The sequence below is a fragment of the Myotis lucifugus genome, unplaced genomic scaffold (genome assembly GCF_000147115.1).
Source record: "Myotis lucifugus unplaced genomic scaffold, Myoluc2.0 scaffold_31, whole genome shotgun sequence".
In the NCBI taxonomy this organism is placed as follows: domain Eukaryota; kingdom Metazoa; phylum Chordata; class Mammalia; order Chiroptera; family Vespertilionidae; genus Myotis; species Myotis lucifugus.
In genome coordinates this window covers 5,069,285-5,096,963 of record NW_005871079.1, presented here as the reverse complement: position 1 = coordinate 5,096,963, position 27,679 = coordinate 5,069,285, and the positions used below count along the sequence as shown (strand labels likewise).

The 27,679-nt window shown below is 40.6% G+C and overlaps 1 protein-coding gene across 1 annotated transcript; it reads right to left on the bottom strand.

Moving 5' to 3' along the window:
- Positions 1-1,626: 1,626 nt before the first annotated feature.
- On the bottom strand, positions 1,627-27,679 carry GCNT1 (glucosaminyl (N-acetyl) transferase 1, core 2). The gene is made up of 4 exons (XM_006086820.3): positions 27,632-27,679; positions 26,752-26,861; positions 6,097-6,242; positions 1,627-4,528 (listed from the first exon to the last, which is right to left on the bottom strand). Exon 4 carries the CDS (start codon positions 4,377-4,379, stop codon positions 3,093-3,095), a length of 1,287 nt encoding a protein of 428 aa, XP_006086882.1. The 5' UTR covers positions 4,380-4,528; positions 6,097-6,242; positions 26,752-26,861; positions 27,632-27,679; the 3' UTR covers positions 1,627-3,092.

The window sequence follows — 27,679 nt, the reverse complement described above, 5'->3', positions numbered from 1 at the left end:
AGGGGAAGGGGAGGGGGAGGGAGGGAGGGAGGATGGGAGGGAGGGAGAGAGAGAGAGAGAGAGAGAGAGAGAGAGAGAGAGAGAGAGACATCGATGTGACAGAGATACACAGATTGGTTGCCTCCTACACACGCTCTAACTAGGGCTGGGGATCAAGCCTTCAACGCAGGTACATGCCCCTTAACGGTGAATCAAACCTGTGACTCTTTGGTGAGTAGGCTGTTTCAAACAAACTTTTTGACTCTTTAAATTTTAGCTTGTCATAGGAGTATAAATTTCATTTGCTTTAGGTTAAGCTGAAAGATATGAGTCCTGATAAACAAATTCTACATAATCCCTTTAACAGTCTTTAGCAATAGGGTAATGTTCAGACACATTTCAACAAGTACCATTCTAGAAAGATGAGGTTCCATGGCTACATAAAAGATGGTGGGTCTATAGTTTTAGTGTGGGGTTTGGGAAATGAACTCTAAAATCCTATTTTTATATCTGGGGTGAAGAAAAATCTTTTAAAACCTGCCACTTTAAATGTAAATCAGATACAATCACACTACAATAAGTGTTGAGATGAATGATAACTTTGGATGATTGTTAATTTAAAAAACTTTGCCCTAACCGGTTTGGCTCAGTGGATAGAGCGTTGGCCTACGGACTCAGGGGTCCCAGGTTCGATTCCGGTCAAGGGCACGTACCTTGGTTGCGGGCACATACCCAGTAGGGAGTGTGCAGGAGGCAGCTGATCGATGTTTCTCTCTCATCGATGTTTCTAACTCTCTATTCCCTCTCCCTTCCTCTCTGTGAAAAACCAATAAAATATATTTTTAAAAAACTTTTAAAAATTTATAGTTTTAATAAAATTTCAAAAAATCTATACAATTAAAAGCAAAGGGGACATGATATTAACATTCTATAACTCCAGGAGAGGGTTATATGGTATTCCCTGTACTACTGCTTATTGCTTTTTAAAAAAATTCTCACCTGAAGGTATGCTTATTGATTTTAGAGAGAGTTAGGGAAAGAGAAACATCGATGTGAGATGTGCATGCCCTCATCAAACCCATAACCTAAGTATTTGCCCTGACTGGGAATCAAACCCCTTTGGTGCCCTGTACTATTGCTTTTAAATTTCTTATTAATTTGCAAATTTTTGAAATAAAATTTAAAAAATCCATAAAACAAGACACCATGACTGAAGTAGAAATACAAGACACAGACACAAAGTATGCACCACTGAACATCATTGGTTTTAAAGAATGCCCTACTTATAGGTAAAATCTTTCTGCTGAAAGAGAATGGCAGAAACATTTGACATGCATTAAAAGAGCAAACTGGGTTAGAAGGGAACAGGGATGAAACCCCAAGCATATAACACCCTAAGCAATGTTATCGCTTGAGTTTTCCAAATATCAAATCATGCAAAACACAGCCATCCACTGACTTGCACACTTATAAATGATAAAGGTTTAAAAAACATGAAACTTTTGTTTAGGACAGTCAGTATAACAAACTTCTCCATAAAATGAAAATGTTTTCTAACTTTGAGGAATAAAAATGTTTTCTCAGTTGAAGGCCTGAAAACTGACATTATGAATTTCTCATATATTATTTGAATTGGCTATGCTTTAAAAATAAAGTACATGGTTTGATTTTTGTTTAAAGTCACATTTCCAGTTAGATCTTTGGCTGAACAGTATCAGCTTAGCAAAAGAGCAAGTTTGTTGTTGTTTTTAAATATCTTCATTTACTTTGAGATGAGACAGCAAATAGCAACCTCAAATTATCTGTCTTTTTGGTGAAAAAGTAGAGTAAAAATCATATGCTCTGAGTAATACCGATACTGAAATAATCCGCCTCAAACCTTTCAGATTCCCAGGCCTTCAAGTTCACCGTGTAGTAGACCAACAGAACACCTCTTCCTTCCTCATAGGTTCTGAGAGAGAGAAACATACAACCCAAGGGCTAAGAAGCGAACAATGGGCAGGTGACATGAAGTAGCAAGGACAATGAAACCAGTTTCTTTCAAATGGAGACATAGGGGACACTAGGATGCAAAACTCTGGGAGGTTGGATAGAGACAAAGAGCAACAGCCTTCATTTCTGGGGATAGTGCCAACTGCTGGTTTTTAACCCTCACCGTGGGCCTCAGAAATGGGCAAAATATGACTCCTGCTCCTCCCCCTCCATACCTTTCTGTCTTAGTTCTCTACACTAATTACTGTCAATCGAATCATATACTAGAATTGAGGCAGTACTATGGGGTAATGAAAAGCAAGTTTTTATATAGCTTGATAGCAGGGTCTAGAGATGGCGGAGAGCAGTAGAGAGACAAATATTTTCAAAATTGAGTGTTACTCTGTAGAAACTATCATAAACAAAGATATCTTAACTCTTTTAATAACCTAAGATATCTTTTCTAATAATCTAAGATGATTCATAGAATCAACTAAACCAGAAATTGCCAGTTTTTTTGTTTTTAAAAACATACGTACATTGGTAGAAGCAAAAATTACTCAGAAACATTTACATTCATTCAAGCCTGTTTTTTCCAAGTTCCCTGAGATGACATAGATACAATACACAGCACAATGTTGCAGCAGACAGTACATTATATTCACAAGAATCATTTACAGTAATGTCAATTTTCTAATTCAACAAATAGAACCTACAAAATAAATTATACCCTCATGATTGGTTGCTGCTATAAATTTATTCAAACTGGGAAGACTGGCATATTTAAAGCTCTCAAAGCAATTTTGGCACAGGTTAAATCTTATCATTTTGTGAAGTCCCTGAGCTCTTTTAACAGGCTGGTTGTTGCATTGGGCCTCTTCCGGGCCACCTGGGTCACCTCTCCCCACAATGCCTTGCAACTTGCCGTGGCCTCACATTAACTCTAAGTCAAGGTTTAATGCCATAACCTTTCTAACTGGCTGTACTCTGCAGAGACCATGTGAATTCTCTGACAAGAAGATTTAGAGTCCTTGCTCTAAACCCCTACAGTGTTTCTGATGTTAATTAATAGAGCCGAAGAGTCAGATGGGATACATCTCATGTAGCCGCCTTATTATTTCTAAAATTGCCTACAGTAAATGTCAGTGTTTTAACGTCTCCAGGGCTTTAAGCCTCAGATGCTCATCCAAACACTGGATGGCAAAGAGGTCAATGTCCATGTCAAACTTATTGGCAAACAGGTGGTGCTTGCGCAGTATCCAGTTCAAGTCACCTGCTCCAAAAACACACACGGAGCGCACGTGCACCCCGTTGCAGGGTGGATAGGGTGCGCCCTTGTAAACGTCACCTTCAAAGTACTGCCATTTGACAAACCTAGCAATTGCTTGCATATCGGACATGTCGTACTTATGACTTAAGGACAGTGAGCCAGGGACTTCAGGGATCCTCTGAATAGTGGCCCAGAGATACTCATCCGGGCTATATGTGTCTTTCGCCCACTCCATAAACTTCTGGATTTTTTCATTCTCTAGCACGTACTCTACGTACTTCCTGCTGACCACGAAATAGGCACTGCCCGAAAACAGAGGCGTTTCAAGAGGAGGTTGCACTTTGTCAGTCCCCGTATTTGTCAGCTTTCCATCCACCACCTCATAGTGCTTTTTCCACCTTTCTTTTTTATGGGATGGCATTCTCTCCGTCTCTAGGTTGTTTTCTCCCACTAGTGACTTGAGCTTCCTGACAATTTCCAGGTTGGTTTTAATAGGAAAATCCATGCCGCAGAGGTTGATCAGGTACTTCCAGCCTGCGTTTCTTTTGTGGAGGTCCCGCATACAGTTGAGGTCGGCCTGGACCCGACTCCACGATGCGTACACCACAGTCTCCAGCTGACTGGCCACAAAGACGTTACTGAAACAGGATGCAATGCCAGTCACCGCGGCCAGGAAGGAATCCTCCGATTTCTTGTCCACGTGAATGCAATAGAAATTCTGAGGCATGTAGATGGCCCTCAGGAGCCTGTCAAACATTTCAATTTTGTGATGAACGACTATGGAATATGCTATTGGAAACTCTGCCTCTTCCCTGCTAAGAGGTTCTACAATGTATTTGCGTCTCTTGATGAAAGAAGTGCAATCACTAGTCATGTTTATGTAGTCATAGGTTGTCCATCGAGGGCGCCTTCCAAATTGCACTGTCAGAATCTCCAGCTTTACCTTTTCGATTTCGGCCACATCACCCTGTAAAACTTTGGTGCAGTTAATATTACTATTAGGATTCTCTCCAACTAGATCCAAATGTTCAATGCTCAGAAATTCGGGCTTTTGATAAATTCTTAAAACAGAGAAGGCGACGAGGGAAAAAACGAGAAACAAGAAGTAGTATTTAGTGGGATAAGAAAAAAGTCTCCTCCTCAGCAACTTCCTTAGCATTTCCAACAACAATCGGGGACTTTCCTTTTTCTAAGGGCAGTCTTCCAGGTTTCCAGCAGTAATGATTTTATCTCTGCCGTGGCCTTGTGAGTTTTCGGTTTGCATTTATCAGAAGTGCGAAGGCATCTTTAAGTGGAGAAGAGCAAGAACTAGAAGAAAACAGAAAGGATACGTATAAGTACAGTCTTCCATGACATCTTCTCAGGCTCAAAACTGTCCTCTTTGCTATGAGGTCAGGTTTTTAAAATAAAAACAGTGAGTCAAGCAAAGGAAAAGGAGTACTGTAATAGAAACCCACAGTCTCAAGTATTAATGTCACGTTGTTTTAAAAAAACAAACAAAAAACCCGAGTATAAGGATGTGCTAAAATATCTTACAATAAGCATTTTACCTCTAAAGTGTAGAACACAGTTGAAGACCTAGACCAGTGATGGCAAACCTTTTGAGCTCGGCGTGTCAGCATTTTGAAAAACCCTAACTTAACTCTGGTGCCAAGTCACATATAGAAATTTTTTGATATTTGCAACCATAGTAAAACAAAGACATATTTTTGATATTTATTTTATATATTTAAATGCCATTTAACAAAGAAAAATCAACCAAAAAAACGAGTTCACGTGTCACCTCTGACACGCGTGTCATAGGTTCGCCATCACTGACCTAGGCTATACGTACTGAACTCTCCATAGCTGGTGGGTTTTTGATCCTGTGCCAGTTCTAATTAGCACCCCTTACCTTGAAATCATTACTAATCTGGGTTCTTACTGACAGGTCCATTAATGCCCATCAGTTGACATCAACAGGCCCAAATATTTGAAGAGATCAGACCCATTCAGCTCTTCACCAATTTAGGATTGGGTATGCACTTAGGAGATGTTCAAAAATGGCTGTAACTTCTAAGAAAACTTTGAAGGGAAAGCTTGTCAATGGAATTTTCAAACTGGACCAGAAAAGCTCAGCTAAAACCAGGCCACGTTTGGAACTGTTTTGGATTGACCTCATTTAGTTCAGTTCTACGCGAGGCATCAAAGGAAGAAAACACTCACCAATTCAAAACAGAGAGACAGGTTTGCATTTCTTGCATTGATTATAACAGGTTATAATAATTAAGACTTTCAGAGAATAAAAGTGGTACACAAATTGTAATTTAGGACAAAATTTATATCTCTATTCAAATTCCAGGAACCCAACTCACTTTTTTAAAAAATTGATTTGAGAGAGAGAAGGAGAAAGGGAGTGAGAGACAGAAAAAAACAAAACACATATTGATTTGTTGTTCTAGTTGGCTGTGCATTTGCTGTTGATTCTTACATGTGGCCTGACCAGGGATCAAACTTGCAACCCTGGCGTATCAGGATGACATTCTAACCAACTGAGCAGCTACCTGGCCAGGCCTAACTCATCTTTAATTATATAAAATGTTTACAAATATTTAAATATTGTTTTATTGTCAAAAATTAATTTTATAACCTGGCAATTCATTCTATAACTAAGTGCTACTGTTCTAACAAAGAAAACCAAATACCATCAAGTACCTCCATATCAGATTTATAGAGATTTTAAAACTTATTTTCAACACCAGAATTGGCACTAGAACTTTTAAATACTTAATTAGGAAATAAATTGTGAATATTAATCATACAAATAAAAATAAATAATTGACAATTATTAGTATAATGTTACAATAAGTGCTTATATATTTTTTTTTCTTTTTTACCATTTATAATTAAGGAAAGTGTGACTCATTTAGTTCTTCGATTCAGGTAACATTCTCGCGCATGTAGAGTGCCTCTCATGCAGTCAGTTTTCTTAATTCTACCAGGCATCCAGCAATGGTTATGTCCCATGAGGCTTTAAAAAAATCTGTGAAACGAAAAGGGAAAAGCGTGAAGGGATGTAATGCACACATAAGTATACAGACACTCAGGAAGCATGCTGATGAACTAATCCTACAAATTCACTATTTTTCCCCCTCAAAATTATGGCTGGCTGACTTCTCATTTTAACATTTCCTTCTCTCTAGTCTTATTTTTCCAGCGCTATGTTTGTGGCTTGCTAAAGGTTTGAAAACACCCCACAATTTAGTTCAAGTACTTTCAATGAAAACTCTAGTAGTATGTCCCAAAGTGTGTGTCAAGGAATAGTTTGATGGTCCAATATGATTGGAAAATCCAACATATCCTACCCCACTGTGAAAATGCTCACTGGCTCATTAAAGACAGTCCTGCAATTGAATTAGCTGATTTCCTCATCTTCTTCCAACTATCTTGTCCACCACCCTACTCCAAACCTCTACGAGAAAGCAAGCACTGGGAAATCCTGGTAAAATACATAACCATCTCAACCATTAAAACTTCAGATTCCTAAACAGATTATTCCTTTAAGCAAGTCCTGCTCCTTATTGGTTCAAGGCATTTTAAGAAATCTCTGTCTAATCATTAGGAGACCTCTAAGCTAACTGAACAGAGACTTAAGTGGCCTCACACAACAAAGAATATAGAGTTTAGAAAATTAACTCAGGAGAGCCACTAAACATACAAACGGCAACAACACCAAACCCCAGGTACAGCAGGGGTAGAAGTCTGATTTCCAGAGTTGACACATTATAAAATGTCTACTTTCAACAACAAAAATTACAAGGCACATAAAGAAACACGAGTCCTAGCTGTTTTGGCTCAGTGGATAGAGTGTCGGCTTGCAGACTGAAGGGTCCCAGGTTCGATTCCAGTCAATGGCACATGCCAGGATTGTGAGCTCAATCCCCAGTAGGGGGAGTGCAGGAGGCAGTCAATCAATGATTCTCTCTCATTATTGATGTTTCTATCTTTCCCTCTCCCTTTCTCTCTGAAATCAATAAAAATATATTTTAAAAAAAGAAAGAAACATAAACTCTGGCCACACAAGAAAAAAGCAGTAATAAAACCTGTCCCTGAGAAAGCCCAGAGGTTGGACAGATGAAATACTTTAAGTTGGCTATTATAAATATGTTCAGAGAATTAAAAAAAACACACCTAAAAGTATGAGAACAATATTTAACCAAATTGAGAATATCAATAAAAAGATAGAAATTATTAAAAAAGAACCAATAGAAATCTGGAATTGTAAGTACAATAACTGGCCCTGGCTGGTGTGGCTCAGTTGGTTAAGTGTCATCCCATGCACCGAAAGGTCACTGGTTCGATTCCCAGTCAGGGCACATGCCCAGATTGAGGGCTCAATCCCCGGTCAGTGTGTGTGCAGGAGGCAACTGATTGATGTTTCTCTCTCACATCGATTTCATAAAGAACATAGATCCCTTGAAGAATATGGGGTGAGAATAGTCAATGAGGCCAATGACTGAAGAATAAGAACCACTCTAAATACAAAAGCTCATAAATTCTGAAAGAGTAAGAAAAATACACACACCAAGTCTTCCTTACCAACAGTCTACTTCAGGACTTGGCAACTGTCTTAGTGACTGCCCTGGAGAAAATCCTGCACTAGAACACCCATGCCTCTCCTGAAAGAGAAGACTTCCTTGTGAATCCTGCCATGAGTATTTTTTAAGTAGAAAATCACAACCTAAGAAGAAATGGCGGAAGAAAATAATTTCACCAAAGAAAAGAAGGGAAACCAGTACCTAAAGGCAATGGTTCTTAATTCGTGGCCTTTTGAAATTAAAACCAAGCAGCACAAGAATACTAAGTTCTATAAATACTGAAAATAAACTCTGCTTTTTTATAATGCTAGTAACAAGGAAAACTAGTCCAGGAAGGGGACAAGAAGAAAAGTATCAAATGCACCTGAGGTAACTACGGTCACTAGAAGCATTCTAATATAAAGTGGACAGCTCCGATCAGTCAGCCTTAGGGTGCAGTTGAGTACTCACTGGAGTCGGAGGACAGACAAAATGACCTCGGAAAAGTGAGAGAAGAGGCAGCAAGTAAAATCTGAGAAGCAGATGGATGAAAGGCAACTGATTAAACAGACCTGAGAAGCCCAGGCTTAACAGTAAGGAAAGAAAGAGCCAGCTCTGTTTATGCTACAGGATCTTCAAAAGGTTCAGGGAAATGTTGGCACAGATACCAGTGGGAATTGGGAGTGTTGTGTGTGTGTGTGTGTGTGTGTGTGTGTGTGTGTGTGTGTGTGTTTAAGAGTATTGACTGGCAGCTGTTTAGAAAACAACTGGGTGTCTGCCACAAACCTGACAGAGACCCAGCATTTAGCTTCTGCAGAGGTTCTCCAGGCTGGGGCACGGCAAGCATAATGGAAAGCAGGGTTCCCAATCAGGAAACAGTGGAACTAAGCGAACCCAAGGACAAAGACAATGACTATTGAAATCTCATTCCCTATTTCCAGCTATCAGCCCCTAGAACGTAGGCAGTCAAGCCAACACAGAAATCTATTTATTAGGGAATCCAACAAGGTCGAGACTTAAATATGTTGCTTACGTTAGGAATTCCCCAAAAATGTTCAAAGGAAACAGACCGTGCACAGGAAAAAGAAAACTAATAATATTCTCAGATGAGAAAAGAGCCAGGCTGGTGTGGCTCAATTAGGTTTTGGGGGGGGGGGGTATGGATAAACCATATAAAAAGGATTTGAAGCAGAAAATGTCTTCATGTTTCATAAAAATCAACCACAGAAGCCAGATAATGGATCAATGCCTTCAAAGTGCTGAAGGCAATTGAATTCCAGATAAGAATTCTTAGAACCATATAACTACTAAATAAATTTAGGGTTAAGTAAAAACATTTTAAGACAGGCAAGGTCTCAAAATATTTCACTTTATGCACCCTTTCTCAGGAAGATACTGGAGCATGAGCTCCATCAAAACTAAAGTATAAATCAAGAAAGGGGAAAATACTAGAATCAGAAAGGGTATCTACCATAAGAAGAAGAAAAGGAAACCCCAGGGTGATAGTAAAGGAGCGTCCTAGGCTATGGCAGGCCATCAGACAACCACAGCAGGTGGGAGCAGATCAGAGGGCCCTGGGAGCAGTATCTCCAAGAAGATGAAACTGACAGAGATAAACATGAAGCACTGATTTAATCAGCTGGCAGAGTTTGGGGGGTGAGTTTGTAATAAATACATTGGAAACAAAGCAAATGAAGGGGGTTGCGGAGATAACTATTGACTCCAAAAAAATCTGAGAAACAGATGGATGAAAGGCAACTGATTAAACAGACCTGAGAATCCCAGGCTTAACAGTAAGGAAAGAAAGAGCCAGCCTTTTCCTGATCTAAAATTTCATGGTTTGAAATGGCTAAGGTGTTACTTTCTATATTAGTAAATTCTAGTTATGATTATGAGAGAAACTAAGATTTATGATATGCATATAACAAGCACATTATACTCCGTGGCTTAGCTCTGAAGAACATCAGTCTTTTTGTTGTTGTTGTTAATCCTCACCCAAGAACATTTTTCCATTGTGTTTTTTTGTTTTTGTTTTTGTTTTTGTTTTTTAGAGAGAGTAGAAGGGAAGCGGAAAGGCAGAGAGAAAGAAACACTGATGTAAGAGAGACACATTGATTGGTTGCCTCCCACACATGCACCAACCAGGGCCAGGGATAGAGCCTTCAACCTAGGTATGTGCCCTTAACCGGAAATGAACCCAGGACCCTTCAATCTGTAGGCCAATGCTCTATCCACTAAGCAAACTGGCTAGGGTGAGCATCAGTCTTAATAATGTAAATACTGCCCTTTCCATCAAGATTCATAAACCATATTAGGGCACAGAGCAATGGGAAAGATGGGTGTGGAAAGAAAAGGGTTGTATACTTTGCATCACATAACTGGGCATGGGGATGTTTTGAATTGCTGCTCCAAGCAAAAGGCCTCTTTCTAATTTTATTTCACCACCTCCCGTCTTCAACAGCTCAAAATGGCGAGGATCAGACAGAAAAAACAAAGTGGAGGAAAACAGTACAAGTCAGTACAGGATTGTTTTCACAGAGATAAGCATATGAGATATGTGTAAGAGAAGTTCAAGAACCACTGATGATCAAATCTAGATTTCAGCTTGGAAGAGGTAAGAAACATTAGAAGACCTTACAATGTAAAAAACTGAAAGCTATAGAGGTTTTCAAAATAAAAATCTACTACATGATTAGTACATGTCTCTATATTTTAAAATGAACCAATTCTAAAAGATGATATTCATCACAGTCACACACTTACTAGTTTAATTTAGAGAAATATCACCATACAGAGAAGAAAATGAAAGAAATGTTTAAAGAAATGAGCTACATGTGGCTCGGGCTATATTTTTCATAATTCCTTTTTTAATAATAAAAAGAAGGCAAAGCAGGAAGAGGGAGGCAGGAGGGAATAATATATATTTTGTTATATGTTAGTATGACATAACATATTCAGAACCTGAAGAGAGGAATTTAACATATTTATGGGACTACACATACACACATACATACCTCTAAGAACAATCAATCAGGATTTTCCTGTTCAGCCTCTCATTATACCTGAGCTTCTAGACAAGAAGCAAGATAGGAAGGGCTCTGTGCGGATTAACTTTAACCTTTATGAAAGTTAAAGCTGGCAGATATACTGTCAACTGTAAGGAAAGGGGTAGAATTCAAAATAATAAATTCTTCTCAACAATTCCCATCAAAGTTATTCTGGTTTAAGTCCAAACAAAGGTATTAGAGAGAAGAATAATTTTCTACACCAATTGCCTAATTCCCATTTTTTTTTAAGTAGAAGTATTCTTTCTTTAAAAAGTACATAGGCATGTGCACACACATACACACACACATCCGTGTGTCTGCACAGGAATGCATAGACAAAGGTGGATGGTTACATCAGGTCCACGACCCATTGCCCTGATGCAGCAGGAAGCGTGGTCTAAGTTAGGTCAGTTGGCCGTTAGTCCCACTGAACACTCTTCCAGGGCTCAATTTCACTGACTCTCCAAGGACTATTGTTCTGTGGCCCAGAGGCTGCTGTGACTGGAGCAAAATACCCACTTACTGTGCTTGATGCCAAAGCCACGCAAATACCTCAGAGGATCCTGACTCAAGTAAGGTGCCCAAATGCCATCCAAAACAGACCAAGGGAGAGAGCAGGGAGCAGCTCAGATACCAAAACAACCCCCTTGCCATTCAGGGTGGTCTTTCCACCATCTGGGCCTCCATGGCCTCACCTCGTCTGGGGGTACTTGGTCTCTGTTCCCATCCACTGGGTTGCCATGCCAGGAGGATAGTGTGTGCTGCCCTTGGTGACTCTCTGTGGTGAACTGCCTGACATTTCTGAGGTCTCCCATTGAAACAAAACCAAGACCCTAACCATGCCAGCCCCTCGGACTAGCCAGGAAAAGCCCTTGGGTTCCTCATAACTTAGCACCATGGTTAAAAATACCAGGCTTCACAGTTTAGGCCATTATACCCTCAAATTCATTCCAGAGTTTTCTTGGGCTCCAGCCAAGGACATATTGGCAATAGGAGGTCTTCTATAGCCAGCACAAAAAGGGGGCTTTCTCCATGAAATCAGGTATTACAGCTAAAGCTAGATGGTGTGATGAAGGGAGAGGATGGCCCAAACCATGTATCCCTTCTTCAGACCCTCACATCCCAGAGCCAGGCACAGATCATTGTTGAATGAATAAGTCTCTTTCCATGTTCCTCTGCTAAAAACTAAACATTTGTCCTCTCTCCCTTTGAATGTCAGAGAAGAGTTGTTTCTGGTTCTCTACACTTGCAGCAAGGAGTAGCCTATTTAGAGAGTGGGATCTATTTAAAGATGAAATGATTAAGTGATTTTTAAAAAAAAAGCCCAAGCCCCTCAAACACAAAGAATATAATCGAGAAATTACATCAACATTTTGAAAGCTAGAAGTGTGAATGGTCACTGGCTTGGCGACCTCATAAAGCCAAATCCTAAAGCAGGGAAAGCTTTACAATTTACAGCACAAAAGTACAAACGCAAATTATAGCTTCCACCCCCTCCTCCCCAACAACAATCACCGCCCTCCTCCAAAGGCTCTGAAGTTGGCAGCACAATTCCTCTGGAAGCAGCGGTAAAGTTAAAAACTAATGACTGGTTAAAAGTTCTATTTAAGAGGCAGTTAAAACTCCCAGGCCCCTCCCCTATTCATCAAAACCAATTAAATACCCTTCCTGGCCCCAGCAGAAGACTGGAAAATGTAAAACAGAGGACATCCAACCTGGAGGGCACAAGGCACAGCTGAGAGCAGGAGTACAGACCTGAAAACTGGGGAATTAAGTCAAACTTACTTGTTCCAGAATATTGGCAGGCAGGCCTATTCTTCCCAGACTTATGCCTCAGAAAATAGAGAACTGCCAGCTATCCAAGAATTAGCTCATGACCCAAAAGAGATGGAAACAAACAAAAATACACACACATAAAACTAGGGAGGGTATCAGTTAACTATTTCTATGCAATTAACCACAATCCTTAGTGACTTAACTTATTTCTCACCACACATGCACTCTAATTGCAGCCCTGGTCCCCAGGCACGTGACCTGATCAAGAATCAAACAGGCAACCTTTTGGTGCATGAGATGATGTTCAACCGACTGAACCACACCAGCCAGGGCTATTTCTCACTACTTTTAGAGTTAGTTGGGCAGTATTTCTGGTTTCACTTGGGCTCACCTAGGCAGCTGCATTCAGATGGAGGACTGTCTAGATTGGAGGGTTCAATATGGCTCGTCTACACCTGGTACTGGATGTCAGCTGGGATGCCCCTCATCCTCCCGTAGACTAGACCAGCTCCTTTACAAGACAGCCTCCGGGCAGCATTCCAAGAAAACGAACAGCAGCTCCAAAGCCTAGTAAGGCCTAAGGTCTAGAAAATGCACAACACCCCTGTCATATTCTATTAGTTACAGAAAGCCACCAGACCAGTCACAATTCAAAAGGAAACAAGGTACTAGATAGGAAGAGAAGCTAAGTCATATTGTTAAGGAACATATATACTATGATGGGAGGAATTTGGACCCATTAAATATTCTATTACATGGAGAAATTAGGATCAAGCAAAGAGTTGAAAAGTTTCAACAACCAAATCCTACATTATCTGCAGAGACATAAGATAAACTATTACAGCCATGAAAATAGAACACTATGAAAAAGAAACAGAGAACAAAAAATGAGTTTTTAGAGATCAAAAATATGATAACTGAAATGAAAACACCCAATTGAAGAATTAGAAATTAAAGTTGTTAAAGCTCCAAGAAAGAAGAGCAAAAAGGCAAATAAGTGGAAAATTATAGGATTAATACAGGAGATCCAATCTATATATATATATAAAGAGCCAGGGTCCATCACATCCAAACCAACCGAAGGCTTGACCAAATGCCCAGGCTGTGCAAGCAGCAGGCTCTGGCGGGTGGGGATTTGTGGCAGCAAAGCCAAGTGAGTGCGGGGCCGGCACTCACACTCACTCACAACCGCACACACGCACAGACACACACAGTACCCACCAGCTCAGAGCCTTTTCTCCGTTTCTTTCCCTTCCTCCCAGATCACTCTTGGAGCCTCTCTCAGAATGAGGCCCCAGGCGGGCAGAGGGTGGAGCTGCCCCCACTGGCCCCACCCCCTCCCAGCCGGGAAGGAGGAAGAGAGAGAGATGGAGGCAGGGAGGCCTGGAGGACTGCTGAGAAAAACAAAGAGAGGGAGAGACTGGGATGGAGAGATGGAAAAAAAATAGCAATATTAAAATATTTCATCTAATTAATTCCCTTTTAATGTGCACGAATTTTGTGCACCAGGCCACTAGTATTCAAATAACAGGGAAAGAAGCAAACAAAGGGGAAAATTCATCAAAGAAAGACTTGATGGAAATGAAGAACACAGGTTTTATAAAATTGAAAGAGCCCTACTGGTGTCCATCACAATAGATTAAAAACAATCTTAACCAAGAAAATATCTAATGATATTCCAGAACACTGAGCAAAAGAAGATCCTACAAGCTTCTAAGAGATGATGCTAATAAATCCAAAGGATCAAAAACTTTAAATGGAATAAGGCTTCTTAACAGCAACCTTGACAACTATATTTAAATAGCTTAATAAAATAGAACAAAATGTAACATCTATCCTCTTTTGGAATGCCAGAGAGTTCAAAATTGAGCTTAAAATTCTGAGGGTAAACTATTTCAACCTAGAGTTCATTACCTAAGTCAGGCTAGCTACGTTTCAAGTGTTCAATAGCCACATATGACTAGTGGCTTCAGGATTGAACAGCATAGCCCTTGAGGTGACCATTTTTAACTTTTAAAAATTTTAAAACTGAAGCAGTACAAATGTCTTTATATTGGATTCTTTTGATGGGACTCCATTTTTCTTGATGGCTGCATTGTGTTAGACATTACTGTTGTATTAGAGAACATGCATTGGACACTTTAAAGGTAATTTTAATACTGCACTAATAATTTTTATACTGCTTACATAGGAAAATGATAAAAATTTGAACATACTGGATTAAATATTAAAATAAATTTTATGTTTCTTAATACCCTGTACCTAATTTTAAATTAGATGAAATTAAGTTAAACTAGGTTTCACCTGTGTGGCCACACCCAAAAGGAAAAAAAAGGGGGGGCGGGAGTGGTTCTCTATGTCTGAATTAATGGCATGGAAAGCTCCAGATAATTTTTTTTCATTTACTTATTACACTACTTTGGGACAAAATGTTGAGTAATTAACTTTTGTATTTCATTCATTGCTGGAAATAGTACTCATTTCTTTCTGTTCTGGTGGTTTTTCTCCCCTGGGGAACAACCAGAGACACCAGTAGCTGACAGCCTGGGAAAGAAACTGAAACCTACTATTTCTGCCTACAGACTTGGCAGGAAAGATGAAATACAAAATATACCCCAGTTGCCCTGGCCAAGTAGCTCAGTTGGTTAGAGCATCACCCAGATAGACCAAGGTCACGGGTTCAATCCCTGGTCAGGGCACATACAAGAAGCAACCAATGAATACATAAATAAGTGGAACAACAAATTGATATCTTTTTCTCTGCCCTCCTCTCTCTTCTCTAAAATCAATAAACAACAACAAAAATACACCACAGAGTGGAAGGCTGTAAGTCCATCCAGAGGAAAAGAAAGGACCCAAGAAGACTTCCTCAATTACAATTGACCCAAATCTTTTTAAAAGGGGTAGGAAACAGGAGAGAAATGCATTCACCACTTTCTGTGCTTGTTTAAGAAGTGGAAGCTTGAAGCAAAGGAAGTCTGAAAGGGAAATGAGATTGTGATGTGCAGAAAAAGCAATTTTAAAAACATGAGAAAGATGAGTAAGAGACAATTACAGATAATGTTTGCCACTCATGTTCCATAACCCAAAGACCTCCTTTCCCATTGTATTGTAGCACTAAGTCTGTTTCTCAATACCATGAACCACAACAGTGAATAGCTTTCTAAGCACTGTGGAAAGAAAGGCAAGATTTCAGAAAAGAAATCAGAAGAGTGATGATAAGCATCCCCAATGTGTGCACTGAAGCTGTATTTTTAACATGTTGACATCTGTCAGTTCAAATGTGTTGTACACAGTGTTTGTGGCCTTGGCTGACATGAACCTATTCTGTAAGGTTTGCTTATCAACTAATGACTTAGTGACCAAATTGTGCAGTACTTTGTGCATTCTGAATTTTAAAAGTTTTTACTATGCATTATATAAAATTTACCACTGTATGAGTGGAAATTAAGACTTTATGCAGTTTTTATATGTTGAATAGTGCTTCAAATAAACCGCTTCTACAAATAAAAAATGATTAAAATGCTCCCCTATAATAAAGTGCCCCACCTCATCCTTAGCTCAGAATGCCATAATCTCATTTTCCCTTTCTGTCTTTGAACCTCTTATGAATGTGGGGTCTCTAACTCTCTCATGTATGTGGGTTTCCCATACATACACATGTAATTAAATTTGTTCATTTTCTCTTGTTATTCTGTCTTCTATTTAATTATTAGACCAGCAAGAAGACCCCTGAAGGGTTGAAGAATATTTCTTCCTCTCCACATTGGAGAATGTAATTTTTTCTTACACTGACATTTTTTAAAATTGATAGGTATTTAATACACTGATACAATATGTGTTCATTACTATGTGGTGTTTATTTTTTTCTATTTTCTTAAAAGATGATATTAAATTGATGGTGCAGCCCAGCCAGTGTGGCTCAATGGTTGAGTGTTGACCTATGAACCAGGAGGTGATGGTTTGATTCCCAGTCCAGGCTCATGCCCAGGTTGCAGGCTCGAGCCCCAATGTGGGGGGTGTGCAGAAGGCAGCCAATCAATGATTCTCTTGCTGATGTTTCTGTCTTTCTCTTCCTCTCTGAAATCAATAATATATTTTTTAAAACTTTGGTGCTGTTATAATCAAAGTTATCTCAAAATTAAGGAAATTGTGAATGTTAGTAGTTAGCACGTATTTTGCCAAGCATTTTATATACATTTTCTCTTTAATTCATACAACCCTGTGAGTAGATACTTTCATTCCCACTTAGTAGAGAAGCTGAGAAACTGAGGCTTTAGCTGCTTTGAAAATGGTCGTTTGCTCCAGTTTACTAGCAGCAAAGAAGTAGGGTGGAGTTCAACCCAGGGCTGACTCTCCAGGGGACCAAGGGAACAGAGCAGTCTCACTTTCTGGCCAAGAACAACACTGGGTCCGGTTATTAACACCTTTGAATTATACCTCACCCTACCTCACAACCTTTCAAAGAGCCTCAGCACCTTCTAAATTTTCCTGAGGGTATAAATATGACACTGTCCTGAAGGCTTCAGCCCTAAAATACATCACAGCAACCACTTCAACTCTCAGAGAACCATTTGTGATCTGAGCTCTGAATGTTAACCTTTAAGAAGCTTCACTTGAGTGGCAAACTTCGTCATTTTCATCTTATCTAAATTACACTTAAGCATACTTGCTGAATTTAAAATAAGTGCCAAAGCCGAAACCAGTTTGGCTCAGTGGATAGAGCGTTGGCCTGCGGACTGAAGGGTCCCAGGTTCGATTCCGGTCAAGGGCATGTACCTGGGTTGCGGGCACATCCCCAGTAGGAGATGTGCAGGAGGCAGCTGATCGATGTTTCTCTCTCATCGATGTTTTTAACTCTCTATCTCTCTCCCTTCCTCTCTGTAAAAAATCAATAAAATATATTTTAAAAAATTAAAAAAAATAAAATAAGTGCCAAAGCCAAGAATGAAGGAATTCTCTGTCATGACATGAAAAAAAGGTTCTTGAGATGAAACATCATTCAGAGATGAGCGGTATTTCAGTCTGTACAGAACAAAACAAAACAAGCCAACTATAAATGTGCACTGGAAAAATCTGAGAAGCACACACCCAAAACTATCTAGTGACCTTTTTATTTGGTGGGGGAGGGAGCAGGCATTTATTCAAACATATCTGTACTGTGTGCAATTTTAATTTTCACTTCAGGAATTCTTTTAAATTGCAAATTGAGACAAAATGGCCCCAATGTTCCAACATAAGCTCCAGTTAAATATGTTTGCAAAGCCTTCAAGATTATTTTTAAACAAAGGAAAAGTCACTTACAGCCCTACATCATTTCCATGTGCCTTGCTGATGTCTACCCAGGGACACTGCTGGCTTACATTTGTGCTCAGGTATAACAGCTGCAGGGATTCGGTTTCCTATTTTCCCTTTAATCAGTATCAAAATCTCTCTTTTTTTTTTTTTTTTTTTGGCCAAAATTAGTTTGTGCCTCATGGTTGGATATTAAGGATATTTCCAAATTATACTGTTATAAACGTGAGCTATGAACACTTTTAGCTTTGTTTTCTTTTGTCTTTTTAAAGGATTTCCTTGGAATTCCCAGGAAAGGGATTCTTGGATCAAAACCTCTAAATTTCTAGGCTCTTGATTGCCTTCCAAATGGACTATTCTTATACCGCCACCAATAATGTTTGAGTACCATTTCCTCTACATTTGGTATATAATTACCTTAATTACATACTACATATGCATATACTGTATAATTATTTTCATCAATATTGCAACAGTAAAATGGCACATCACTGAGGTTTCATTCTGTGTTTTGTTTTTACCAGCGGCTCAATATTTTCTCTTGAGAATGTTTACATGTAAGAGGTAGAAGGGTTTGGTGGCAATGATTTCAGCTCTGGAGCCAGATTGCCCAGGTCAAAAACTGGCACCATCATCCACAAACTCGGACCTCTCTCCAAGCTTCAGCTTCTTTACTGGTTAAAAATTTAATTAATTTAAGTGTTTTAATTGGGATAGGGATCATACATACCGCTGTTTTTATAAAAAAAATAAGTCAGCCAATGTGTAATGTGGTTACACTGTATTTGTCACATAAGGAGCCCAAAGCAACATCAGCAATTTATTCCTTATTATTATTATTGATTGATTTTAGAGAAAGAGAGGGAGAAAGAGAAAGAAACATTGAACCTAGCCAGTATGACTTGGTGGTTGAACCAGAGATTGTGGTTCAATTCCTGGTTAAGGTACATGCCCAGGTTGGGGGTTTGATCTCCCAGAAGGGGGCAAGCAAGAGGCAGCCAATTGATGATGTTTCTTTCTCATCGATGTTTCTATCTCTCTATCCCTCTCCCTTCCTCTCTCTCTAAAAATCAATAAAAACATATTTTAAAAAATATGTTATGCATTCATTGATTGCTTCTTGTATGTGCCCTGACCAGGGATCGAACCCGCAACCTTGGTATATCAGGACAATGCTCTAATCAACTGTTTCATTATTGTTTGTATCTTTTCTTGTCTGGACTTTGTTCAAATCTTCAGTTCATGTCTAAACGTGACTTTTTCAGACCCCCCAAATCAGAAACTGTCTTTCAAGTTTACTAACAAATACCTGTCTATACCCAATTTAATTTCACAACAAGCATCTCTTGTACAAAACAGAATCCTAGGTTCTGGGGTTAAAACAGTCATAAGTAACGCATCTCCCAATACCAAGGAATTCACACAATGGGTATTTGCTGAGCCTTCTGGGAGAAATTAGAGGCTTGGTCAGTATATTTAATTATTTTTAGAACAATGCATCCACTGTAGAGCAGAAAGGAACTTTGGAGGGCACCTAGTCCTGCTAGAAACACCAGCTCTGGGGCTGTTACTAGGTTGTGGGGGTGGGATGGACTCTGATCCAATATTACCAGAAATGTGGTCATAAAGAAAGACAGGACTCTGGGCCTCTTATTTTTTAGCCCTTAAGTAAGGCTCCCTGTGAATGTTTAAAGACAGGGACATGGTATTCAGCATTTCTCAAAGTTATTTGATCAAGAAAATATTTTAGAGAGGAGTATATTACCAGCCCGTAAGGGAAAACTCCATCTAGTCCCAAGTCCCTCTCTCCTCTTTAACTCAAGAGGAAGCTGGGGCCCAGGGGTATAAGTGCTCTTCTAAGGGTCAACTTCCAGAGCCTGGAACTTCACCCTGTCAGAATGTGTCCCTTCACACTGTACTGCATTGCCTCAACGCAATTCTTTTTTTTTTTTTTTTTGGAGAAAGCGGGGGAGGGGGTTTGTTTGGTGGGCCACCCAAAGAACCCCAGACAAGAAATCTGACAGTCCTTTGTGGTCAATATAACCAAAGAAAAAAAAATCTGTATGAGTCAAACGTGAAATCTAATGTATGTTCTCTATATATATTTACACTTTATTTTTAACCCCTTCCAAAAAACCGTATGACTGAGCATGATCAATCTACCTTGTAAGGCAGATTTTCTCTGTGTTGCAAAATCACACCCACCATCAAACGCTGGTCCCCTTCCTAATGGATCCAGTTTGGCACCAAGGACAACCCTCAGAATGGTCGGAAATGTCTATTGATACCAAGCAAGGTGTTTATGTTGAAGGCACTCACTTTGACCTGTCCTCGTATTTTAAAATCCTGTATTTTTACAGCCATGTCTCCTACTTTCAGGGAATTCAAAGGTTCTTTGAGAAAAGACAATCAAAACAACACTGTCAGGTTGTCTATAATGTACTTGTAAAATAGTTCAGCATAACCAGTAAGATACGTGCAGGGTTTCATATACGCCCTGGGGTCTGGGGAGGCTAAGAGCCCAAACAGGATCACATTCCTGGGACCGCCGCACTCCAGGTGCATCTACTGCTGTGCATGTGCCTCAGGCATTTTCTCTGCAAACCAGAGGTTTTGTTTAATTAGCAGGAGTGTTACAACTGGATCTTCCTAGGTGAGTTTGATGACTTTGATTAGTTTAACAGATGTGCGAAAAGAATGAAGATGAGATCAGGGTGCTCCATCTATGTGGATGGGTTAGGGACATTCTAGAGGCACATCCTGAACTTACATCAAAAGAACAAACAAGTCTGACAAATCCAATAGCCTGCGAAGATGCCCTAGGTGCATGCCTGGGTCCAGCTGCTGATTCCAGAAAAGGCATGTTTATTTGTCTCCAGCCCAATGGTCAGCTGACTCTTGTCACTGGAATGATGACAAATGTGCCTCTAGTGAACCTTTTGTAGGAGATGCAGAGCTTCTAGGCCAGTGATGGCGAACCTTTTGGGCTCGGCATGTCAGCATTTTGAAAAACCCTAACTTAACTCTGGTGCCGTGTCACATTTTTTGATATTTGCAACCATAGTAAAACAAAGATTTATATTTTTTATATTTATTTTATATATTTAAATGCCATTTAACAAAGAAAAATCAACCAAAAAAATGAGTTCGCATGTCACCTCTGACACGCGTGTCATAGGTTCGCCATCACTGCCCTAGGGGCTTTGATGTACATCTGAGAGGTAAGCTCTCAGTTAAGCATCACTGCCGTTAGTCTTCAAGTGCAAGGTCAAAAGTGGGAAATAATTGTAGAAAAGATGGTGAGAGGATTCAGGTGTATAGAGCTGAGCTGTTTTTACAACACTTCTGACACCAATTCAATCCTGTCACTAACTACCCAGAGTTAGCACAGACCCCAGATTAAGGAATCCCCTTTAGATGTCAACTGCAAATGGGTGCCCATTACCATCCTTCAGGTTAGAAAAATATGCTAGCACAGCTAGGACTCCTGAAAACACTTTACGTACTAATGCCAGTTTATTAGAAAGGATTTTACTCGGGAACTACCAGTGGGAGAGCCACAAAGGGCAAGGTACTGGGGAAGAAGCACAGGCTTCCATGCCCTCTCATGGCACATCACGCCTTGAGGTGTTCATCAACCCAGAAGCTCTCCAAGTGTGACTGTTAAGAGTTTTTATAACCCAATTTCTAGGCACCTCCTTCTCGTTCCAGAGGTCGGTGGGTAGGGCTGAAAGTTCCAAGTCTCTGGTCTGGTGGCCAACCCCATCCTGAGGTTCCCTAGGGGTCCCCACACCTAAGTCACCTCATTAGCATAAACTCAGGTGTGGAAAGGAGCTCCTTTATGAGTAACAAGGTGTTCCTATCAATCACTCAGGAAATTCCAAGGCTTAGCAGCTCTGTGTCAGGAACCAGGACAAAGACCAAATATTTCACAAGGGCTAAGCCTAGTAGCAATCTACATCATTCCTAATACTTTCCAAGGTGCCTACCACAATGTTTGGCACTAGAAAATGTTTCATAAATACTGGCTGACGAAACATTTGACTTGGCACACAAACACGCCAAACTCACCAGATGCTTTTCGTCTGCTCCTTCAGAGAAAAGAGAAGTCCTTGAAATTCTGGTCCCCAAATCTAAGACCTCTTTACTCATCCTTTCTCTCCCTCTTTCCACCAAAGACCCATGCCCCCACCTGAATTCTGGAATCCATCCGCTTTCACCTTCTCTGAAACCCGGACCTGTTGTTTATTTCTCACTCTCTACCAGAAACTTCCCAGTAGCATTAGGATATGTTCAACTCTCTCCAATCTCAAGTCAGGTAAAAAATGTCCTCCCTATCCTGCATGCATATTTGCCTTCCAAGTAGCCTTAACCAGCTTCTCCTCCTCCAAACACAACACTCTTACTTTCTGGGCCAGCCTCTTTCTCTTCTCATCTGACACCCCAATTTGGATAATCTCTTTGTATAGGCATGATTATTTTTATGCAACAGCTCTCCAACATGGATTTCCACCAGTTGCCTTCTCCTTGATTCCACTTGGGTGTCTCAGAAGCAAACATGTCCAAATGGAATTATCTCCCTCCCCCACCTCTTGGCAACCTGCTCCTCCTCCAGTGTTCTCTAACACTATAAATGGTTTCACCATTCTGTCCCACTCAGTTCTTTATGCCAGAAACTTTTGAATCATCCTTGTTCTTCCTTCCATCAACTATAGCCAAATAATCACTACCTTCTCACTGAGTTTAACTACAAGCTCAGTCTCTCTCTGCCCTTGACAGGTTCAGCATCACTGCATCATCCCTGGGTGACAGCAAAACCTTGCACTATTTGCCCCCACCCCATCCCCGCCATGGTCCTGTGTGATTTCATAGGCTATGCCTGTGCAGGTGACTGGCTCAGGGGGCTAGAGCCTTTGGCCAGGCCTAGCCGGGACCAAGCAGGACATCTTTTCTAACTGGTCCACCAGGAAGGGAAGCCTTTTCGTAGTTTGCACAAAGGCACCGTGTATGCCAACAGGACCTCCCCCACCAAACCCTTCTCCCCACAGCAACGATGATCATTTACAAAACCCAAACCTAATCGTCTCATCTCCCATGTAAAATCCTTCAACTGGGTTCCCGCTACCTTTTTGTTAAAGTCCAAAATGCTGAAAATGACCCAAGAGGCCTCATCCCAAGCCACATTCCTGCCTAGGTCTCAGCCCTTTCTTCCTGGAACTTCAACCCCTAATTCACCTATTTTCTACTCAATTTAAATCTCTATTTTTAGGGAGACCTACCCTGAGTAACCCTTTCCTCTAAACCAGGTTAGGACCCCAGGCTAAATGTTCTCTGGATATCTTGTGCTTTCCTGAATTACCACTTATAATGTGATGGCCTATGTGACTGTGCACTGATCTGCGCGTGCGGGGACACACACACACACACACACACACACACACACACACACGCCTCCTCCCAGCTACTGGATTAGTTTGCTCATAAAGGCAGGGACCTTCCATCCTGTTCCCAGCTGTAGCCCCAGAGCTGACAATGTGTGGCGTCTAACAGGTGCACAGTAAATAGCTGTTCAATGAATGCATAAATAGGTCACTCAGCCACATTTTGGCTATCCCTTTAATAAAAGAAGAAAAGTTAGTAATTGGGGAAATTTCTTAGTATATTTAATGCATTGATTACCAAATGCATGCAGGACTCCTGATGGGGAATGAATCAATGAATCAGAAACTCTGAGTGTTTTGTGGCAGCAGTAACATTTCCTTCTTTGGATTTGCGTCTGTGATCGCTATCTTCATTTGAGCTGCGGACAGTTTTACCAAGGCCAGCTTCATGGGTGTGCAACCCGTGCAGTCACACAGGACCCTGCACTTTGCTTAATGCCTATCTGACTGTTGCCATCTTGAAATTCTCAATGAGAAACTTTGAGGTCTTAGAAAACAAGGGGCCCCACAAATTATGTAACCTGTCCTGAGTCTTACAAATTAGTTTGATTTCTGGAAGGGACCCAATGGGTAACCCATCTCTAGCTAAGGATGCATTTTTTTTTATAGCCAGAGCTATGTTTTCAGCCTCCCCAAGCTTATGGTAAAAAAAAAAAAAAAAAAGAGGGTTATAGTTTAAGGACTTTTTTTTTTTCATCGATATGTTATCATGTGTTATGTAGGGGATGGGGTCTTTTTCATAAAGTTAGGATTTTTCAGACCACAGAAATATGTGATTACATTAGCAACAGGGAAACAGTATATAGGAACTCTGTATTCACAATTTTTTGAAAGTCTAGAACTTTTTAAAAATAAAAAAGCTTATTTTTTTAAAAAATACATGGCTTTCTTAGTTCTTGTTATTAGGTAAAAAGCTTTGTAATTTTTCCTAGAACTAAATTCTAGTCTGAACATGGTCTACACTGAATCTCATTATTCAAATTTTTGCTTAGAATTTTTTGTTTGGGGTTCTAACATCAGAGATTGTGTCAATTTTCCCAAATTAACAAGCATGGTCCCCTGATACTCTAACACCTTCAAAAGCAGAGTCTACTAAAAGGAGAAAATTGAAAACTACCACAGAATTTGTTTTTAGTTTCCAACATTTTAAATTTTAAAAATTGAATAACTATATCAGAATTTCTTTGGATAAAACCTGGCCAGACACATGTAGCCATTCATGAGGAAGAACACTGGTTTAGTCATCTTTATTGTAAAAATATTTTAAAAGTCAGATATTTGGTTAAACTTTACAAATAGCTTCTCAAGTCATTAGAAGTTTAAAGTTAATTGTTTTTACTTAATGTTTAGTTCATAAATGTCTAGACTCTAGAGCATTTTAAATATTGGCTGTATTTTCTTGTTTGTTTTTTTGTTTTTTTCTCAACTGGGTGACTTTGTCTCCCAAGGGATGTATGGCAATGTCTGGAGGCATTTCTGGTTGTTATAACTGGAGGGAGGGGACTATTGGCATCTAGTGGGTAGAGGTGGAGGAAGCTGCTGCACATCTTACAATGCACAGGACAATCCCCACAACAAGAGGTTATCTGGCCAAAGTGTCAAAAGTGCCAAAGTTGAGAAACCCTGGTCTACCATACATGGCATTCGCCACAATTTGACAACCGTAAGCCATCCCTCCTCTGTCAAAGGCAATGTGGTTAAGAATTCAGTCCCCAGGAGGAAACACACCTGATTTATACGAACAGCCATGTGGGAACTGATGTATATATTTATATGAACAGTCATTTGGGAACTTCCTTTTTGAGGCAGGGAGTTAGGCATTTGACATCCTGAGCCAGAACCATGAGTACATTTTTCACTAGACTTAATATTAAAAACAGTGACACAATTCCTTGGATGCGCCGTAAAGGACTCAATGCAGAGGAAATAATGTGCATGTCATAAATCAAAAGAGATCATTTTTAATAGTATTAATTTCTTTCCTACCACCTCATTTCATGAAAAATGTACATTACCTACATCATAAAATTTTTCATTTGCCTGAAAATGTAATTAGCAGGTATAGCAGTTTCTAAGGCAGATGCATGAACCAAATTTGATTTGTGTTTTTAAAAAAGAAAAATTAGCCAATACTTATGTTAAATCTGATTTCACATTTTTTTAAATAAAAAAATTCCACTATTCTCTGGGCAAGGGGATGGGGAGAAAAAAAGCTCTGGCCAAACTGGGCCAGAATTCCTGCATTGTTTCGTGGAGGAAATGGCTGATATCCAACCTGATTTTAGCAAGTCCTCTGGAGGTCACCAGGGACCAGCCAAGTCCCACTTAGCTCTCAGGCCCTGCAGAGAGTTGATTTTGTAGACAGTTAATAGTTCTCAGGGAAAACATTTTTCTTAGTGTGTAGCAACTAAATTACAAATGGGAAAGAAGCAACTTGTGACTAGAAATAGTCCTAAAACTAGCCAATAATGAGCTGTAATTAGTGAAAGATGAATCCAGTACATATTCCGGGCCAAAACTAAGGAGGTCCTTGCCAGGGCCACCCTGAAGGGAAGGAGCTGACAGGTAAACCTTCAAACCCTCACCATGAAACAGGAAAAAAAAAAATCTTACCTCATGTGCCAGTTAAACTTTATAAAAGAAAATTCATGATACTGTTTTTTAAAGTAGAGGATTTATGTGATGATTTGGGGGAAGGTAGGAATAGAGGAGGGTATAGGGGGGATAAATGTTGATGGATGGAGACTTGACTTGGGGTGGTGAACACACAATAAATACAGTACACAGACAATGTGTTGTAGAACTGCGCACCTGAGACCTGTATAATATTGTTAACCAGTTCACCTCAATAGATATAGTAAAAAGGGCAACAAATTAAATAAATGGTTAAAGCCTAAAAAAATAAATAAATAAAAGTAGAGGCGTTAGCCATTTCTAAGACCTCAAAGTTTCCCAAAGCTACCATCCTTGAGGCCTGCACAAAATTCATTAAGCAAGAGCAGATATCCAGAGCTTTTCCTTCTTGCCAGAACTGAGATCTGTTACCAAATCCTCTGGCTTGTCTGGAACTGTCTGGGCTCCTAGCAGGTAATTTACACTGATCTTTGAAAACCATTCTCCCCTCCACCTCCCCTCTATAAAACAAGCCTGCCTTTCAGAACAGCTCTGAAAGGGGGGCAGAATGCCCGAAGGAGGGGACAGGTCCCTGAGAGAGTCCCTCACCTACCACTCACCGAATTCAGGCCACAAAAAGCTGTGGCCAGGTTCTCATCTCCAGACACTATGGCTTTCTCTGAGCACCGTATACCCTCCCGATTCGCCTCTTGTTCTACTTGTAAAACGAAGACTCTCTTCCCTCTAACAAAGAAATAGCAAAGCAAAGAATACGCAGGATGCCAGGTAACTACAAAACTTACCTCCACTGGGCAGCCCATAGGTCCAGCCTGGATCTGCAGGCGTCCACCGTGAAAGATGGTGTGTGGCAGGCAAGGGTGCCTCTGTTTTGCTCTGTATCTGAGAGAAAGCGCTGCAAGGGGAAGAAGGGCTGTGAGCAAGAGCTAACACGTCGGAAGCTAATGACCAAAACCTGGAAGAATTGGAATCAAAAATTGGATGCTAACAAAAATTTTAAAAAGAATCCTAGGTAGGGATTAAACTGTGTTTAAGAAGAATCGCCTGTTTTCATAATAGACCCGGCAGCACGAGTTTCCCAGCCCTGCACATGAAGGACAGCGAGGGAGCAGGAAGACTGGGGAAGCCCCAAGACTAGCGCCTCTTTTCCATTGGTTCCAGTCGCCCAGGTTGAGTTATTTGTTATCTGGCGTCGGCTTCTTTATCAGTAAACTAGAGGTAATGTCTCTTTGCAGGGCTACGGTTAGTGTTCAAGTCCCTGGCACCCAGAGGATGGCAATGAGTAACTGTTTGCTTCTAGCCTGTCCATGCCTGCAGCCAACTGTCCCGATTTCTAAGCTTAGACTCCCTTTGCAGGGCCAGAAAAGTGGCTTCCAGGTGACACTGGGTACCAGAGTTCTGGCCCCGGGCACCACTGATCAGGCGGAAGGGTAGGGTCAAGGGAGAGCGCCCTGCGCCATCCATGGCCCAAGGCGCACTCGCTCGCCGCGGGTTCCCACCGCGCGCCCACACTTCCAGCCCCGGCTCAGCTTCCTCCGCCCGGATGGAGCCCATTCCACTCGGAGCAGCGGGGCCCTGGCTAAGAGCCCGCTCCCTCCTCCCATCCATCCATCTCTCCCCCACCACCGGGCGGCGAAACGGGGAAGTCGGTGGGGAGTTGGTTACCTGCAGCGAGCGTCTGGCCGGGAGGCGCAAGAGGGTGCGGTACCGCGT